The sequence below is a fragment of the Malus domestica genome, chromosome 02, assembly GCF_042453785.1.
Source record: "Malus domestica chromosome 02, GDT2T_hap1".
NCBI lineage: Eukaryota > Viridiplantae > Streptophyta > Magnoliopsida > Rosales > Rosaceae > Malus > Malus domestica.
The window spans coordinates 27,559,348-27,576,964 of NC_091662.1; the positions used below are offsets into that span (position 1 = coordinate 27,559,348).

The 17,617-nt window shown below is 42.2% G+C and overlaps 1 protein-coding gene and 1 pseudogene across 1 annotated transcript; one reads left to right on the forward strand and one right to left on the reverse strand.

The window, feature by feature from the left end:
* Positions 1–2,747: 2,747 nt before the first annotated feature.
* LOC103407785 (uncharacterized) lies at positions 2,748–5,287 on the forward strand. Its single transcript, XM_008346664.4, has 4 exons — positions 2,748–3,110; positions 3,689–3,785; positions 4,799–4,853; positions 4,945–5,287. The coding sequence occupies exons 1-4, from the start codon at positions 2,970–2,972 to the stop codon at positions 5,123–5,125; spliced, it is 474 nt and encodes a 157-aa protein (XP_008344886.1). The 5' UTR covers positions 2,748–2,969; the 3' UTR covers positions 5,126–5,287.
* Positions 5,288–8,029: 2,742 nt separating this feature from the next.
* Positions 8,030–14,450, reverse strand: LOC114823408 (putative germin-like protein 9-2; annotated as a pseudogene).
* Between the last annotated feature and the right edge of the window lie 3,167 nt (positions 14,451–17,617).

The following is a 17,617-nucleotide window of genomic DNA, read 5'->3' on the forward strand; positions in this document are numbered from 1 at the left end:
AAAACATTTGTAATGTGTATGCCTTCTTATAATAGCATTTCCTTCATTACTTAGTCCTCCACTTTGAAAGAGTGAGGCTTGGCCCCATAGTCATAATAGTCGACGGTACGTTCACCCCTGGTTGTCTTGATACGAACTTTTATCCCTCTTGTTGTAATGGGCTTGCTGAGAGTAAAAATCCTTCCTCTTACCAAAAGACAAATACGTTTAGTGACTTAGCGAGTAGCTAAATGAGGCAGGAGATGATGCAATGGGTGTCTGAATGGCCAAAATCTCCTCACTTGGTAGAACTTGACTTCCACTTCCCACTTGTTGATAGGGGTTAACCATATGGGGGTTCCCTTGGTATGTCTTTGCTTCGGCGGAGGCGTGGTTGTAAGTCTGTGCCATCACCTCAAAGTAAGTCTTCCAAATGTTGGCATTGATCATGAACTTGAAGAAACAATCACGTAGGCCTGTTGTGAAGGCCTTGAGGGCGGTCTTGTCATCTGCCTCAGCGCAGCGAGAATACTTATGGTTGAAGCAACCGGCATACTCTCGTAGTGACTCATCCAGCTTATGGCGAATAGTGTACAAGTCATCTGTAGAATGCAAGCGATCGGCCTGGAAGATGTGTTGAGAGAAATAGTTTCCTCAGTTCCTCAAATAAGTCTACTGTCTCAGGTGGAAGATGGCAATACCAGTTTAGAGCTCCATCAGAGAGGGTGGAGGGGAAGAGAAGACATCACTCTTCGTCGGTGTTCATCCGATATGCCATGGTGGACTCAAAGAGGTTAAGGTGTTCAATTAGGTCCTCCCTTCCAGTATAGAGTTGTAAACCAAGCTTTTGTTTTGTCTTCGCTTAAAGGGGGTGTCAAGGATCCTCTTTGTGAGAGGGCCAGGCCTGGGTTGGTTCCAGTCAGGTATCTCGGCCTGACGTTCGGCCTTCAACTTGTTTACTTCTTCAATGAGCTGTAAGATAAGGGGGTTCTGAGTGAAGTCATTTACCAATAGAATTTTCTTTCGTAAGTCTCCATCGCCTTTTAGAAGTAGGAAAGTTTGAGCAAATGCTTGTGGTTTTTTCTTGGACCCGCCGTATTGACTTCTAGGGCGAGTCTGTAGGAATACCTCAGAGTCTCATGTACCTTTATGTTCCTCTAAGACTTGTTGTTCCTTCCCTAGATTGGCAATTGGCTTGGGTCGTGGGAGGGAACCGAGTCTTTCAGAAACCCTTGGGTCATTGATCTTCGAGCATATGTGGAGGGGATTCTCTAGATGTTGCTTTAGGAAGTCTCGGCAGTCACGATAAATGGCTTTTGATCCTTCCAACCCTTCTGCAATGAGGTGTCTTACTCCACTTCTCCTGCTTTAGGTTGAAGCATCTGGGTTGAGAGAAGTCTCATGTTGATCAATATTTTGATGATTAGCTCGCTCTTCATCAGGGATACCCATGTCGAAGGGAGGTGACCCTCCATGTTGGGGGGTACCCAGATGATGGTTAATGTCCACCAGGGCAACGAGCTCACGTGTTTGAGTACGCTTAGTTTCGTGGAACGTCTCAAAGAGCTTCTCATACTACTCCTAGATGACCTCATTCTTCATTGATATCTTGTTGTTTTGAGCTTCTAGCTCATCGACTTTAGCTTGAAAAGTAACCCTCTTTCCTTCCTTCTTTCGTTGCTTCGCACTAGGTGTAAGAGGGGTGTTATTCTGTGTGTTGTGGCTTCCTTCGCTCTCCATGTTAGAGAGGGATGCCTAGTCAAAAGAGAGTGTACGAATGGTGGGAGCTAGCTTGACAAAGCTGAAGAGAGTGGGAATAAGTGTCGTTCCCACAGACGGCGCCAAATGTTGATGCACAAAATCAGTGAGGACTTTGGTACAACAGAAAGTGTTAAATTTGTGACATTCGCTAGATTGCTCCGGTCATTAGTGTGGATAAGTATGTAAATGGATAGAGACAAGGAAGCAAACACAAGATGTACGTGGTTCACCTAGATTGGCTACGTCCACGGAGTAGAGGAGTTCTCATTAATTGTGAAGGGTTTACACAAGTACATAGGTTCAAGCTTTCCTTTAGTGAGTACAAGTGAATGATTTAGTACAAATGACATTAGGAAATATTGTAGGAGAATGATCTCCTTTTATAGAATAGAGTTTCTAGCCTTGCTCTGACATTGATACGTGTCTTGTTGTGATTGGCTTCCGATGTTGACACGTGTCGCGCTATGATTGGCTTCTGATGTCGACACGTGTCGCTCTGTGATTGGCCTCCTGGTTGGAGGGAAACTCTTCTGGGTCCTTGATGGTATAACGTTGACCGATGCTCGATAGTTTCGGGATTGGTCAAGTATGGTACAAACAAAGATCGTGTTTTAGAAGAACCTAGATTGCGATAATGATATCATGAACTGGTATGTACCAGGAATTCCTCATAAGATACAACTTGGTATGTACCACGAATTCCTCATCAAATTCCATATTGCAACATAGGAGCGTGCTAATAACGTGATACCTATTTAATTTGCTGATAACATGTTATGACTTATTTTATTTGAGGGAGAGAGGTGCGGCAATATATAGAGTGGAAAAATTGTAGAATGCTTAGAGATTGTGTGATTCTCCATATATCAGTGTCCTTATTTATAACAAACGAATTAACTTACCCTTCAAATAAATAAAATCTTATACAAAAATAATCACTAGAATAATAAATAATTTAAAAACCAAATTTAACTCGTATTTATACAATCATATATTAATTAATATTCATAATAAATTTAACGAAGTTGTGGATGGAAAATGTGTAGGGTTAAAATATTGTCCAACGAGTTAGAGTCTCGGTGGGAATTTCATTTGTAAGAAAATAGATTGAGTGGGAAATAAACAAAATTAAAGAAATTTAAGTTGCGATTTGCGCAATTTTCTCGGAAAAGAAAACAATGAAGGAACTATCCATAAGGCCGCCTTTCCGATTCTAAAGGCAGTGATAGATGGCAGTCAGAAGCCTGAGCTCACTACCAGCCGTCCGATTCGAAGCCTCAAAATCAAACGGTGCTCTTCCTCCGCGGCGGAATCCAGAGGCGCGGCCCCGACTCTCCCTCTCCAAGCCCTCTTGGGTCGTCCGTACAGAGGCAAGTTCTTCATATCTCTTGTTTGATTCCTGAGAAAATGGTGGAAATTAAGTAAGAGAAGTCAATTAAAATTAAACAAAGACAAGAATTTATATTTAGATGTTGAATTACTAGAACCCAAATGGGGTTTTCTGTATTGGGATTGTTTCAAAAGTTGAAATTTTTAGTCGGGTGAAATTATATTTGCTTTGAAATTTAATTTCAGAATTTCAGTTGGGGTTTTCTGTATTATTGTTGATTATTATTATCTTATTTGGAGAATTCTATAATAATATTTTGAATATTGGATGAATCTTTCAGCATAATTTAGATAATTTATGCATATCTGACATTAAACTAAAACCATAGTTGTGAAAATCATTGGATTCTGGAATGTGGGCTGAAATAGTGGTGATTTGTATTCTGCCAATCATAGACACTCAAGTGCCTGTATCGGCATTGGTTTTTCGAGAAATTTTATCAAAATTATCTGCAAAACTCAATGTTTAGCTCTTGCTAAAGTGTAAGGGATGGATATGTGGCATGTGTTTCTCATGCTTTGTGTGTTTAACTTTTGGATCACGCGCTGTTTGTTGCAGTCAAATGTTCACAGAGAAGTAAGGAAGAAGCCGGATCCTCCTTGTGAAGTCTGCACTGGGAGCGGAAGGGTCAATTGCCACGATTGTTGTGGAAGAGGTCTCTCTCTTTCTTTCCATTTGTACACACTATTCTTAGCATTTTTATTGTTTGCTTATTTTCAGTGCTTTTATCAGTTGACTTTAATCTGACATAAGCAAATGTTGAATTGTTTCGTTTAATGCTGCTTAGGTGCCTCTGCCTTGTTTTTTTTATTTTAACAAACTTAAAGGACACACCAAGTGCGACCTACCGCTCATGGGCGAAGGCACTTGCCATCGCACCAAGTGCGACCTCTCCCAGACCCTGCGTAAAGCGGGAGCCTTGTGCATTGGGAACAAACTTAAAGGACACACCTTTCCGTGGTTCTGAGGCATACAACAAATATAGTTCAGTCTTCCTGAAATATTGAAGTTATACCAGAAGTGCAGTAAAAAACGATTAAGAGATGTTTCTGGATTTATCATTTTCCCACCGAAATCTGTTGGTTTTTGAGAGAATAGTTAAGATTAAAAAGTTTTACCATCAGCGTATGCCACTGAAGTCAGTGTTTACTTTTCAATACTGAAGTTGTTGTACTGCTGAGTTCTTGACTTTCCTTTGTTTTAAGCCTTTGAATACAATAAGACTGTTTTCTTTACTTAAAGATTTCAATCATCTGTAGCAGTTAAGAAATATACTTAAGTTACGGGACGACAAACTAACTTCAATTGATATGTGATTCGCATAAACATTCTTATTTAACAAATTTGTTAACCATCCTCTGAAGTTAGGTTGCCAACATACGGTAAACAAATATACGCTTTGTCCAGATGGACTGGTTATTTTATCCCCAGTCTTCTGATATGGAATTCACTGTACATTGAAAAATGGATGTGTCAAATCATGATGTATTTCGAGTCCAGACCTGTTACACCAGTTTTTTGCCGTCTTTCAGATGTTTGGAGGTTTTTTTTGTATGTTTATAATGTCTGGCTAGATGTGTGGATTCCTATGTTTGTTTGCAATTCTATCTTTATATACAATTTTTGCTTTTCTCTGTCTCTAATACTCTGTTATCTTCTATCTTCTAGGAAGGACAAATTTTATTGACATGAAGATGCTCCCCAAAGGAGAATGGCCAAAATGGTGATGTTTCAAGACTTCGTATACATTGTAAACTGCAAGTTCTGCCCAGTTCTGAATGTGCTCCCATAAACTGCTTCAACCACTCTTGCAGGTGCAGGACTTGCGGTGGAAGTGGTCTCGGTTACTGCTCCCGCTGCCTTGGGACTGGTGAATATCGGTATATAATGGGATTTCAGTTCATGAAGATGAATTCATCTCATAGCAGAGACGATAAGAATGAGGCTCAATGCAAGCAAGACCGCCGTTCTGCAGCAGATTTCTACAAAGGGTAAATAATAAATATATATACGTTTTGACAGACTCAGTCGATGTTGTACCAAAATTCGGTTATGTAAAAGTAGGAATGCTATCAATAGTTCGGATCAAGTATCTGCTCTCAGTAATGCACAATCGGATTGTTATTCAATTCAGATGGAAAAGCGCTTCTTAGTGTATACATTGTTTTAGCAGACCAACTCGAATCAAATCCCTTGGAGGAAACAGAAACCCATCTCCAGCTTCAAGCTTCTTAGTGTATTGATTGTTTTTCGTGTTGGTTAGGCCTAATTCCAAGGAACCATCAGGAACATAAATCCAGATGCGCCGGGGTGAGTGTGAGGTGGGAATAGTGAGTTTGGTGGAAGATGAAGCGTTGCGTTTGACACACTCAGGTCGTTAAGAAAAGGAAACTCGACCACGCTTGCCTTGAGGGAACTGGAAACTCGACGCTTGCCTGTGTTGCCTTTTGAGGAGCTAAATAATCAGCTTGTATTGTTGAGATTTGTGTTGTCATTTTCTCTGTTTTCTTCTTAGTTGGCCTGAGAGTCACGGACAAGACGGCATAGATATATGCTTACCGGAGCTGTATACACTATACGGCTAACAATAACATCAACTTAATTAGTTAATTTGGCTGAAATTCTGACGATATATGGATTGAAAGGCTTAGCTCTGGTTTGGTACTAAGGTGCTTCTAAAAAAGTGAGCATAAAAAAAAAAGTGAGTATAAAAAAAAAGTTGAAAGTTTTTTTGTGTTTGGTAAACATTCAACTTCAGTTTTTTTCATATTTTTGGGTGAAAAAAAAGCCAAAAACACAAAGCTGCAAAACCCAACTTTGAAAAACCAGCTTTTTTTGCTTGCCCCCTCATGAGCTTGAATCTCTTGATTCTAATGCAATGCCGATAACTCCTTGTAATGCTTCCCTGTCTGCCTAACTTTGACCTACTCCGATGAAGCCGATGAAGAAGAACTCGAGTTCTTGGCGGGTTTCTGCTCCGGCGGTGGTGTCAGCGGCGACATCGTATTTTCCCTCTCTTTCTCCCCAGTCAACACACTCACAGCTGTCCCCACGCCTCGTATGCTGTTCTTCAACAGAGCAACCCTTCTTCTCTTGCTCATACTCAGGCTCTTCGAAACAAACGAATTTGCCCCTGCACCAACCTTCCTGTCATCACCACTGCCTTCGCTAGAAATGCTCTATCTTCGCATAACCTCTTTCACCACCGATGAGTAACCGACACATTTCTCGAACTCGTCGACCGTCAATTGCTTCCCCGTTTGGAGATCTCTCAGTCGATTCCAGCACCTGTCCTGATCGTACTCATTCACATGAACTCAGTTCTCGTGTCCAGATTCTTAATCAAGAAGAAGGCTCCTAACCGGTTGTTCGATAAGATAGACAACAATCCACCGCTGGTCCGAACTAATCGGCTCTTAGGGGTTTATAACTGTTTATAAATAGTTTATATAAATCTTATAAATGTCATAAATTATTATATAATATTCAACATCATATCTTTTTTAGTCATTTTACACAGTCACAGTGGTTTTACATAAAAATTTACCAAATACTTTAACACTGTTTTGTTTTGCTAAAAGCACTTTCACAAAAAAAAGTTTACCAAACACTCTACTATTTTATTTCACAGCTGTTTATTCTCATAGCATAGCTGACATATTATATATTCCGAGGTTGCTTTTTTTCTCGGGAGCATTTTTGCTCACCATCATAATTATGGTGTATACTCACCACACATCTAATCATCTGCCATGTGTCATTATACCTAACTGTAGTTAGCTTTCACATTAAATGTTACTTTTTTCAATTTTGAAAACAAAAAAATCAAAGTTAAGTGAAAGGGCATGTGACAGATGATTAGATGAAATGACATTTAATGTGAAAAAGTAACATTTAATGTGAAAGTTAACTACAGTTAACCAAAGTTAATTGAAAAAGAAACATTTGATGTGAAAGTTAACTAAAGTTAAGTGAAATAACACATGTCAAATTATTAGATGTATGGTAAGCATACACCATAGTTATGGTGATGAGCATAAAATGCTTCCTATATTCCGATTAATAATTAGTCAATTAATTGTCTGAAGTTTTTTGGACGTACATACGTATGCAAACGAGAGTTTTTGCATGGAAAATGACAGCAACGTACGTGTGTTCATGAAGAAGAATCCATTATTGGCTTTGGAACTACGATGGACGTACTTGGCTGCAATATTTGACAACATGAGATGCAACTTGCAAGATAAATGTATGTGTTTTAGCTTTTTATTGAAAAATTGTAGTCTATGATACTTGAATCCAAAATCTTCTTCGACCAAGGGTAAATAAAGCTATGAAAGACATTGACTTCCCAACTCGGGGTTCTACAAAACAAAAGCTTGCCATAATTCTGAAGCATACAAGCACTAACTCATGGTCCTTTCTGAAGATGAAACTGTGATTCCAATTCCTAACATTCTGAAACACTGGAGTAAGAACTGAATTCCATTGGTTTCCAACAATCTCATTACCTTTGCAACAATCTGATTCCCCAAAATAAGAATGAACAGTTATAGATATACATGATGATAAAAAGAGCGAATGGCCCTGAAGATCCTTATAACCAAATGAAAGTAGAAAATGACTCTTGTGTTTTTTATTTTTCTAGACATGATCTTTAAATGATGAAAATAATGAACAATTCTGATTATAATAACCGTACAATAAAATGATGTCACCTTAGTCCTTCTTACTAGAAATGAGGGAAATATTATTTTTTTTAACGAATAAGTACTCTATTAAAAAAATAGAATTAAAGGGAAAACCATACGTCAACAAAATCCAAAACACAAAGTTATCAAATCAAAGTTTGCATAATAAGCGAATTATTAAGCTCAGTTGCACTTTGCTATGTAGGAGCTAGTGGGTATTGAAGCCAGTCTTGATCTTCTCAATGGTACCAACATGTGTCTTAAATGATTTGGCAAGGATCACACCGTCTATTCCCGTGCCAAATACAGACGGCACGACTGTAACTGCTCTAGCACTTGCACTTCCGAATGCTGCAATGGCGGTGGCTGGCAACTGAGATCCGAGTTGTACTGGTAATGGACTAATCCTTCGGGAAAAACAGACAGATCTCCAGTTTGAAGCTTTTGAGTATATAGATTGTTTTTCGTGTCGATCAACCCTACTTCCAAGGTACCATCAAGAAGAAACAACAGTCCAGTTTCGTCCGGGCGGGTGTGAACTAAAGTACTGTATACGACACACTTTGGCCATTGAGAGCTGGGAACTCAACAATGCTTGTCTTTGACGCCTTAACGGTTTGAGGAGCTTGATCGAAGATGCCGTGAAATCCAGTGAAAGTGAAGAACTTTCCATCAACTGTACCGTTGTAATCTGGTGGGACTATAAAGTCGGAAATAATGTCAGGATCACTTGCTATTACTGCCCTTTTGAAGGTGGCCCAGGAAAATACAATATGACCAGTGATGAGGAGAGATTTTTCAGTATAACCGGTACACGGGTGGTACACGGGTGGTACACCACGTGTCACTATACAAATGGTGGGATATGTGTGCTAAAAAGTTAATAACTTAAAAAATAAAATTTCTCACCACTCCTATTAAAACACGTGATGTACTACTTGTGTTCCCGTAATAACTAAAAATTTCTCCAGTGATGAGTTGATTTTATATTATTGTAGACATCAAAATTTTGGTAAATAACCCTTGATCGATAAATCAAAGTTTCAACGCTCATATATTACATAAATTTTACACGTAGCATATGACTCGACGAAAAAATGAAATGAGTCGGAAAGTCATCAAACAGGACACGTGTCAACACATGGCAGAAACGACTTATTTCATCTGGAATATTATATTCAAAATTAGGCCTTGGAAAATTCTATAAATAGAAGCCAATTTCATTTCATTTTAAGGAGGAATTCATATTACACCTTGAAGCTCTGAAGCTCTGAAACTCCGAAGCTCTCAAGCATCCAGATTCCCGAAGAATCAAGAAAGCCTTATTCTTTCTTCGTTCATCGTTCTTCCAAGATCAAGCCCCGACGGCCCCTTGGATCAACAATCCACCGATTCAAGATCAAGCCCCGACGGCCCTTGAAGAAAGTGTTCTTCGTTCTTCGTTCTTCGTTCATCGTTCTTCCAAGATCAAGCCCCGACGGCCCTTGGATCAACAATCATCCACCTTCAAGATCAAGCCCCGACGGCCCCTTGAAGAACTTCCACCAATTCAGGATCAAGCCCCGACGGCCCTTGAAGAAAGTGTTCTTCGTTCTTCCAAGATCTAGCCCCGACGGCCCTTGGATCAACAACATCAACAAATCCACACACCCAACCGTTCTTCAAGATCAAGCCCAAAAGCCCTTGAAGATCCGTTCATCACTGTTCTTCAAAGATCAAACCCAAAAGCCCCTTGAAGATCCATTCATCACCGTTATTCAAGATCAAGCCTCAACGGCCCTTGAAGAAACGCTCATCCTCAAGATCAAGCCCCAACGGCTCCTTGAAGATCCGCTCAAATCCACCTTTAAGATCAAGTCCACAGCCCTTGAAGAACGTTCATCCTTAGATCAAGCCCAACGGCCCTTTGGATCAATCGCACATCCACAAATCAACACCTTATGGAGATCGAATCAGAGGATCAAATTTAAGAGAGATTGTAACCCAAAATCATCAAATACAAATATTATTTTGTGCACGTTGTTCTTGTCTCTTTCGTTTTAGGAAATTTTCGTGTTCACAAATTTGGCACGCCCAGTGGGACAATCTCTGCCTCTCATCTCTTTCTCCGTTCAAGAAATTCAAGCACACTTCCAAAAATCAATGGCATCAAGCAAGGGACAAGCCGTTCTCACAAAGGGAAGAAGCCTGAGCATTTCAGCCATGAACGGAGCATCCATTGGCGCCACAAACGCTCCTCAACATGCCACTTCAAAGTTAATGCTGCTAAAAGAGCAAGGGGAGCATCAAAGGCGCGAGTCCGTCATCAACCTGACCTCATTGGGTGTACCAAAGCATGCTACTGAGGCACACAAGATGACATCCCAAAGCAGCCAACGACGTTCTTCGTCAGCATCCTGGATATCTAAAGGAAAGTCACATATATTGGTTACACAAGTCATGACCATCGACGTTACCTCCATCGAAGAGCAACTGGCTCAAATGAATGAAGCAATCGCAAGGCTAACCCGAACTGTGGAAGAAAAAGACTTGTAAATTGCAGCACTAGTCAACCGATTGGAGGTACAGGACGGCGAAAAACCCGACCCAGAGGATGATCCACTAAAGGGAGGAACTGGCGGAGAAGAGGAGCCTCCGATGAAGAAAATCGATGTGAAGCCGAGCCAAACCAAGCAACGACACTTATGGGATCTCTTTCTATCCAGCAGCTGCAGGAGATGATCACCAACACCATCAAGGCACAGTACGAAGGGAGCTCAAATACCTCCGGGTTGTACTCGAAGTCGTATTCAAAGAAGATTGACGCCTTAAAGATGCCGAGGGGTTATCAACCGCCAAAGTTCATGCAATTCGATGGAAAGGGAAACCCGAAACAGCACATTGCCCACTTTGTTGAAACTTGCAACAACGCAAGGACCGAAGGGGACTACCTCGCCAAGCAGTTTGTGCGCTCGCTGAAAGGAAACGCCTTTGAGTGGTACACGGACCTAGAGCCTGAGTCCATCAACAGCTGGGAGCAATTGGAGCAGGAATTCCTCAACCGCTTTTACAGCACTCGCCGCACTGTGAGCATGCTAGAGATAATGAGCACAAAGCAGTGGAAGGACGAGCCAGTCATTAACTACATCAACAGATGGCGCACTCTAAGCCTCAACTGTAAAGACAGACTCTTGGAAACCTCTTCAATCGAGATGTGCATCCAAGGCATGCAATGGGGTTTGCAATACATCCTTCAAGGCATTAAACCACGGACCTTCGAGGAATTGGCCACTCGCGCCCATGACATGGAGTTAAGCATCGCCCATCATGGGAAGAAGGAACCGATCGCCGACTATAACAACGACAAAGTTCTTGAGACAAAGGTGGAGAAGGCTGCGTGGAAATCCACCAAGGAAGCAATGACGGTCAACATAGTTCCCGTCAAAATCTCTACACAAGGCAATGCGATTCAAGCTGAAGCTTTTCGTGATCAAGAGATGCGTAGACGCACTTTAAAGGAGCTTGAGGAGAAGACTTATCCATTCCCCGACTCTGATGTGGTTGCCATGTTAGAAGACTTGCTGGAAAAGAAGGTGATCGGCTTGCCTGAGTGTAGACGGCCAGAGGAGATGAATCGTACCGACAGTCTAATGTACTGTAAATTCCACCGTTTCATCAGTCATCCAACGGAAAAATGCTTCGTACTGAAAGATCTCATCCTGAAGCTAGCACAACAAGGGAAAATCGAGCTTGACCTCGAAGACACGGTTGAAGCACACACTACTACTATCGTGTTTGGATCACTCAATCATGTGCCTCTCCAAAGCATGCATGACCATTCCCGTCAATGTTCAAGTCATACGGCACTTCCTACACAACCATCACCGGGGGCAAGCAACCAAGATGCATTTACCGGTAATAAGGAAGGGTGGACATCGATGACCTACAAAAAAACGAGGAAGCCAAGACCACAAGCCACAAGGCCAAAAGAGGATCCTAAACCCGCCCCTCAAACTTCAGTCTTCGACAGGCTAAATCATTCAAAACCTAGAATTTCGGCACTTGATCGCATCAGTGGTCGAGACCGAACTTCCGTCTTCAGAAGGCTTAAGACGCCAACACCACAAATATCTGTCTTTGAAAGGTTATCAAAACCCAAGAAACAAAGCGGCACAGCTAGATCTCCCCCGCAACGGTCGGCTGCGGACAGACTTGAAGAAACTAAGAAGCCTTCTAGAAACGGGAAGACAACGCCAAAGGAAGAAAAGCTCGACAGTCTAGCAAGAAAAGACGATGTTCAAAGCTTGATTCCTTCAAGGATGAAGCGCCAAGCAGCTTTGGAGGTCAACACAAAAGGACCACTGAAGGTAAGGAGGTGCACCATCATCTACACCGGCCAATCTTCACACCAACAAACCCAAGAGGACCGCACTAAAGAGGAGGCCCAAGAAGACAAAAAAGACGAAATCCTGTAAGAATACGTCACTTCTGGCTTTGTCAACTCAAAATCTTCACCTCAATCGCTGGGGGCATGCTCCAAAACCATGCCAGTCAAGCCAAGTGAAGTTGAAGGATGGACTCATGTCACTCCGAAGAAACTGCACAAGAAGCATATAACTTCTCCACAAGTTCACCCATCGGAAAGGGGGCAAAGCAACTTTCGCCAACCTCCAAAGCAATGTGAAAGTGTTGAAGATGAGGAAATTTCGACACAAAGATCGACCATGCGCGATCTCTCCTTCCTCAGAAAATTATTCAGCTACTCGATGAAGGCTCCTTGCTATAAAGATTGCGAGGAACACCTCTCCAGGCAGCAACCATCTCTTCCACAAGTTCACCAATGGGAAAAGGGGCAAAACAGCTCCTGTCAACCTCCAGAACAATGTGAAAGTGTTGGAGATAATGAAACTTTGACACGAAGATCATCCATCCCCATCACGATGTGTGACATCTTCCCAGAAGACTTATTCAACTACTCAGTCAAGGCTCTTTGCTATGAAGATTGTGAGAAACAACTCTCCCGGATCGCTTGACGAACCACAAATACTTCTTGTTCGCACGAGCTTAAACTGCACGAACCAATGCTCCTTGTTCGCATGAGCCTAAACTGCATGAATGGAAACTCCTAGCCTGTACGAGTCTAAACTGTACACGGCAATAAGGCTCCTCGCCTGCACGAGCCTAAACTGCATGGCGCAACGCTCCTGATCCGCACGAGCATAAAAGGCAACACCAACGCTCCTGATCTGCAAGAGCATAAAAGGTGACACCAAAGCTCCTGGTCTGCACGAGCATAAAAGGCAACACCAATGCTCCTGGTCTACACGAGCATAAAAGGCAACACCAACACTCCTGGCCCGCAAGAGCATAAACTGTGTACGGCAAAATCAGCATCAAAATCACTGTTAAATTCATCACTCATTTGAACTACGTTATGACTTGATCTCTTCTTTGGAAGAGTACGTAGGCAACTTGAAACTTCAAAACTTCAAGTACAGTCACATCATCATCAAAAAACACAAACACTTTGAAGAATAAAAAGCAAATTCAAAATATGAATACTTTCTTTCTTTAAAGGAATGATTTGGTTACAAAGCCGTATTACAAAGGTGGGCATTACGCCAACGTCACCACCGAGGAAGGTTGTGACCAAAAGGCATTACACAGCATAAACTCGCTGCAGTCTTTTGTACAACCCCACAAGGTAAAGGTGACGCACTGTAACAAGCTCCAAACAGCAGCGGCAAATAGCCCATGGCAAGCAGCAAGGTCAATGTGCACGGCAACGTCCCCCACCGAGGAAAGTTGTGACCAAAAGGCATTACACAACATAAACTTGCTGCAGCCTTTTGCACAGCACCACACGGCAGCGCACCACCGGGGAAAACTGTGATCAAAAGGCACTACATAGCGAAACCCCGTTGCAGTCTCTTGCACAAACCCTAGGCAGCAGAAAGCACAGATATGCCCACATCTTGCTCACTCAAAATACCATGTCTCTGAAAGCTTCTTGAGGGTTCCAACATCATGCTCTGCCTTCTCCAAAATTAAAGGTTCCTAGCATCACATCAAATAAAAAAATAATAATAATGTTTTATTAGAAAAAAAATACATATGTTTTATGTACTTAAAAAAAAAATACATACGTTATTAGTTGTTTAAAAAAAAATTACATACATATATACATACAAATATATATTTAAAAAAAAATACATACGTTATTAGTTGTTTAAAAAAAAAATTTACATACATATACATACAAATATATATATATATATATGTATATATGTATGTATATCCATCAGCAGCAAGCCTCTCAAAAGGAGGCCATCCAGGCCCAAATGGCAGCCTCCAAGCCCACTTCCTTGTCTGTCGACAGTAGATCTCCATTAGGCAGGTTCGTCTCAACGGTGCAGACCCATCATCAAGGCCCTCGCCTCTGATCTTGACGCGGCAGAGTAGTGGATAAACTCCATCGCCCAGTCTGTCTCTTCCACCGTTGCTACACACGGTGCGCACACCCGGAGCAAGTGGACATTCTTCCAGCCCACGTTCCTTGTCAACGAAAAGAAGACCTCCTCCTCACTATCACCATCTTCAACTTCAGTTTCAACCTCATGATCTCCACCACCGTTTTGCCGCCTGCTCATGAAGATGGGTGCAGCGACATCACCGACGAGGTTGCGGAGCCGAGAGGATGCACGGCAAGGAAGCGAGGTTCAAGGCAGGCGTCGGAGATGTCGAGTACATGGACGGAAGAGAGGTCAACACCGGCGTTTTGGAACTGGTAGTTGAAGAACTTCTCGAGGAAGGTGATGACGTGGAGCTTGATGGACTCGTGCTTAAAGTGGACGAAGGCGGACGGGGCGTCGATGTCATACCCTTCAGCTCTTCCCCTGATGCTCCAAAGATCTGCTCCACCGCCTGAATCTCCACCAACTCCTCCTCGTCCTCCTCTGCATCATTCTCCTGCCATTGCAATACACCGTTCTTTCTGCTGGATTATTCACCGAGACACATGAAGAAAGCTTGAGAGGTACTCTACTTCTTCCCTGCTCAGCCGATGGCAGCAGAGTGTCGATGCAGCACCAACCGTTAATGAATGCTAGCGGAAGCAACAAGACGATCTCCCTCGACCCCAGATCAGATCTCGTCGAAGCTCCAGTGATCTCGGGGTGATCTTGGGACAGCCTGTTCTTTGTTCTCTAGCCTCCAACTTCATCACCATACTCGTGACCTTCTCTGAGCAATAGGATGCTCGGCAGTTGCTGCTTATGCGTCCATCATTGCCTCTATCAACTCCTGCAAACTACAGCAGCAGGACAAGCTCCCCGACCATCCCTGCAAATTCCTCAACTCACCATCCAAATTTATACAAAAAAAAAATAATAATAAAAAAGAAAGATGGTGGAATGTTAGTACATCCGCACCATATAAAATATGTATAATAATATATAATATATATGGTAGTGGATGCATGACAAAATAGGAGAATGGTGCCACACCATTTGCACAATTGGTGGTGGTCAGCACCGAAAGCAAACGGAAAAGAAGAAAAAAAATAAATATATATATATATATATATATATAAAGAAGTAAATGGATTCTTGGTGGCTAGCACCATGCCAAAAAAAAAAAAGGGAAAGGGTTTTTGGAATGGTGGATCAGTCCATGTGAAAAAAAAAAATATATATATGTACATAATATATGTATGTATATAGCAAAAAAAAAATGCATTGAGAGAAATAAAGTCCATTTCATTGATTTCTCTGGAAAATTACAGTGGGAACATTTACATGCCAAAAAAAAAATGTGCAAACAAACAAAAGCCTTCATTGATCAGGTGGCGCCTCAATACTCGGTGGAACCCCAGAAGGAGGAGGCATCGAAGGTTGATCATTTGGAGCTTCATTACGCGGTACAGCCCCAGAAGATGAAAGCAAATGCTATTGGAACAAACCCACAAACCTCTGATGATCAAGTAAAATCTGACCATCAGATTCCTACATCTGGTCAATCTTCATCTTCATGTTTGTAGCATAGTTATGTGCGAACCTGTGCAACTGTTTATTCTCATGATTGAGCCCTCTAATCTCCTGTTTGAGACTCATCACCTCAGCCGCCAATGATTCAACTTGACGGGTTCGAGCAAATAGGTGTTGGGCCATATTAGACACAGAACCTGCACACTGCACACTGAGAGCCAGAGAATCTTTAACAGCCAACTCATTAGACCATTTGGAAAGTAGTCTGTTATCTTTGGGAGTGACAAGGTTCCTGGCCACCACCGCAGCGGTCATATCATTCTTCATCACCGAATCCCCAACGGTAAGAGGACCAATAGGGGATATGAAGGATGGGCGCCATATGTTGTCTGGAGAAGGCGGGACTGCCTCTTCACCAAGGTTCAAGTCAAGACGACGGTCGGAGGGGCCAAACATTTTCAAAAGTGTTGAAAGAAAGAAGAGATCGGACAAATCAAGATCTTAGAAGTGCAAGAAGGGAGTTTCTACAAGCGAAAATTCAAGTGTGCTTTGAAATGAACTCCGTGCCTCTATAAAAAATCAGCACTCGACGGGATTTCAGAGATCGAAGAGGCGAGCTCAGAATTCGAAGAAGCCAATTCAAAAATCGAAGAGGTGCTAACTTTCTCAAAAGCTGGGCTTGCTCGGAAACCACTGGCCAATCTTCCTTTCCAGACTTGTCCGCACTTGTCACATGCAACCTCTGCAATCGACGGAGCTTAGAAATTGAAGAGGCCAATTCAAAAATCGAAGAGGCAAGCTCAGAAATCGGAGAGGCATCTTGCTTTTCCAGACGCGTCAGCACCCATCACATGCAAACTCAGCTTTGCGGAAATCACGGGTAATTTGTCGAAGCGCCGATCCCAGATATCGAAGAGGCGCCAGTCTTTTTCAGCCTCGTCAACACCTGTCACATGCACACTCAGCTTGGCGGAAATTACGGACAATTTGTCGAAGATTTCTGATAAAAAATAAAACACGTGAAGCCATACTGATCAATCACTCAATGGTTGCCGACACAAGTGAAAGAATAGTACCTTTACAGGTATTAAAGAACTTCCTATAACTGTCCACCTTCACCCTCCATAGCAAGGCAGATATACATAACCTTTCTTTATCTCCGAGAATGCCTTCCCAATGAAGCCTCTCAAGTCACTCAGTGTTCCTTATTCCTTGGGGTACCTCTGCAAGCAAATGACACCAAAGCAAAAGTATCTCATATCACCAGAGTAGAAAGCAAGAGTATCTCATATCATGCTTTCTCCCTATCCTTTCCTTTGTCCTTGTTCTTACCTACAAAGACAAGGATAAAGAAAACCATATGCCGGAACCTCCACTCAAACTCGGGTAAGGAATCGACTACTTGGAACCTTTGCCTGGTTGCTTACCTGGCATTGCTCTCTAGTACTCATCTTCAGCTGCTGATGTACTTCCAAAGAAGATGCCACATTTGCCTGGAGAATAGATAAGGCAAGTGAAAATGATACCTTGCAGCATGTGGAGACAACGTGCAGAAGACACAAGTAGAGACGAATGCAGCCTGCATAGTCAACTCAGCAGAAGGAGTCTAAGTTGAGGAACTCAAGAAGCTGCCACATCTGCTTGGAGAACAAATAAAGAAATGCGGCATGCACAATCAACTCAGTAGAATGAGTCCGAGTTGAAGAATTAGAGAGAAGAAGGGGTCTAAGTTGAATCCAAGAGCTCGAGAAGCTTTAACAACATATTGATGGCACCATCGCCGAAAAGCAAAGCCTCGCTGTGCAACGCTGTCAAATCGCCACCACTTCTTC

What these genes read in the sequence shown, in the direction of transcription:
- LOC103407785 (XM_008346664.4), top strand. Translation starts at nt 2,970, where the DNA reads ATGGCAGTCAGAAGCCTGAGCTCACTACCAGCCGTCCGATTCGAAGCC. An exon ending in CCACGATTGTTGTGGAAGAG is followed by an intron (nt 3,786 to 4,798) that starts GTCTCTCTCTTT and finishes TCTATCTTCTAG; the next exon opens with GAAGGACAAATTTTATTGAC. An exon ending in AAAGGAGAATGGCCAAAATG is followed by an intron (nt 4,854 to 4,944) that starts GTGATGTTTCAA and finishes CCACTCTTGCAG; the next exon opens with GTGCAGGACTTGCGGTGGAA.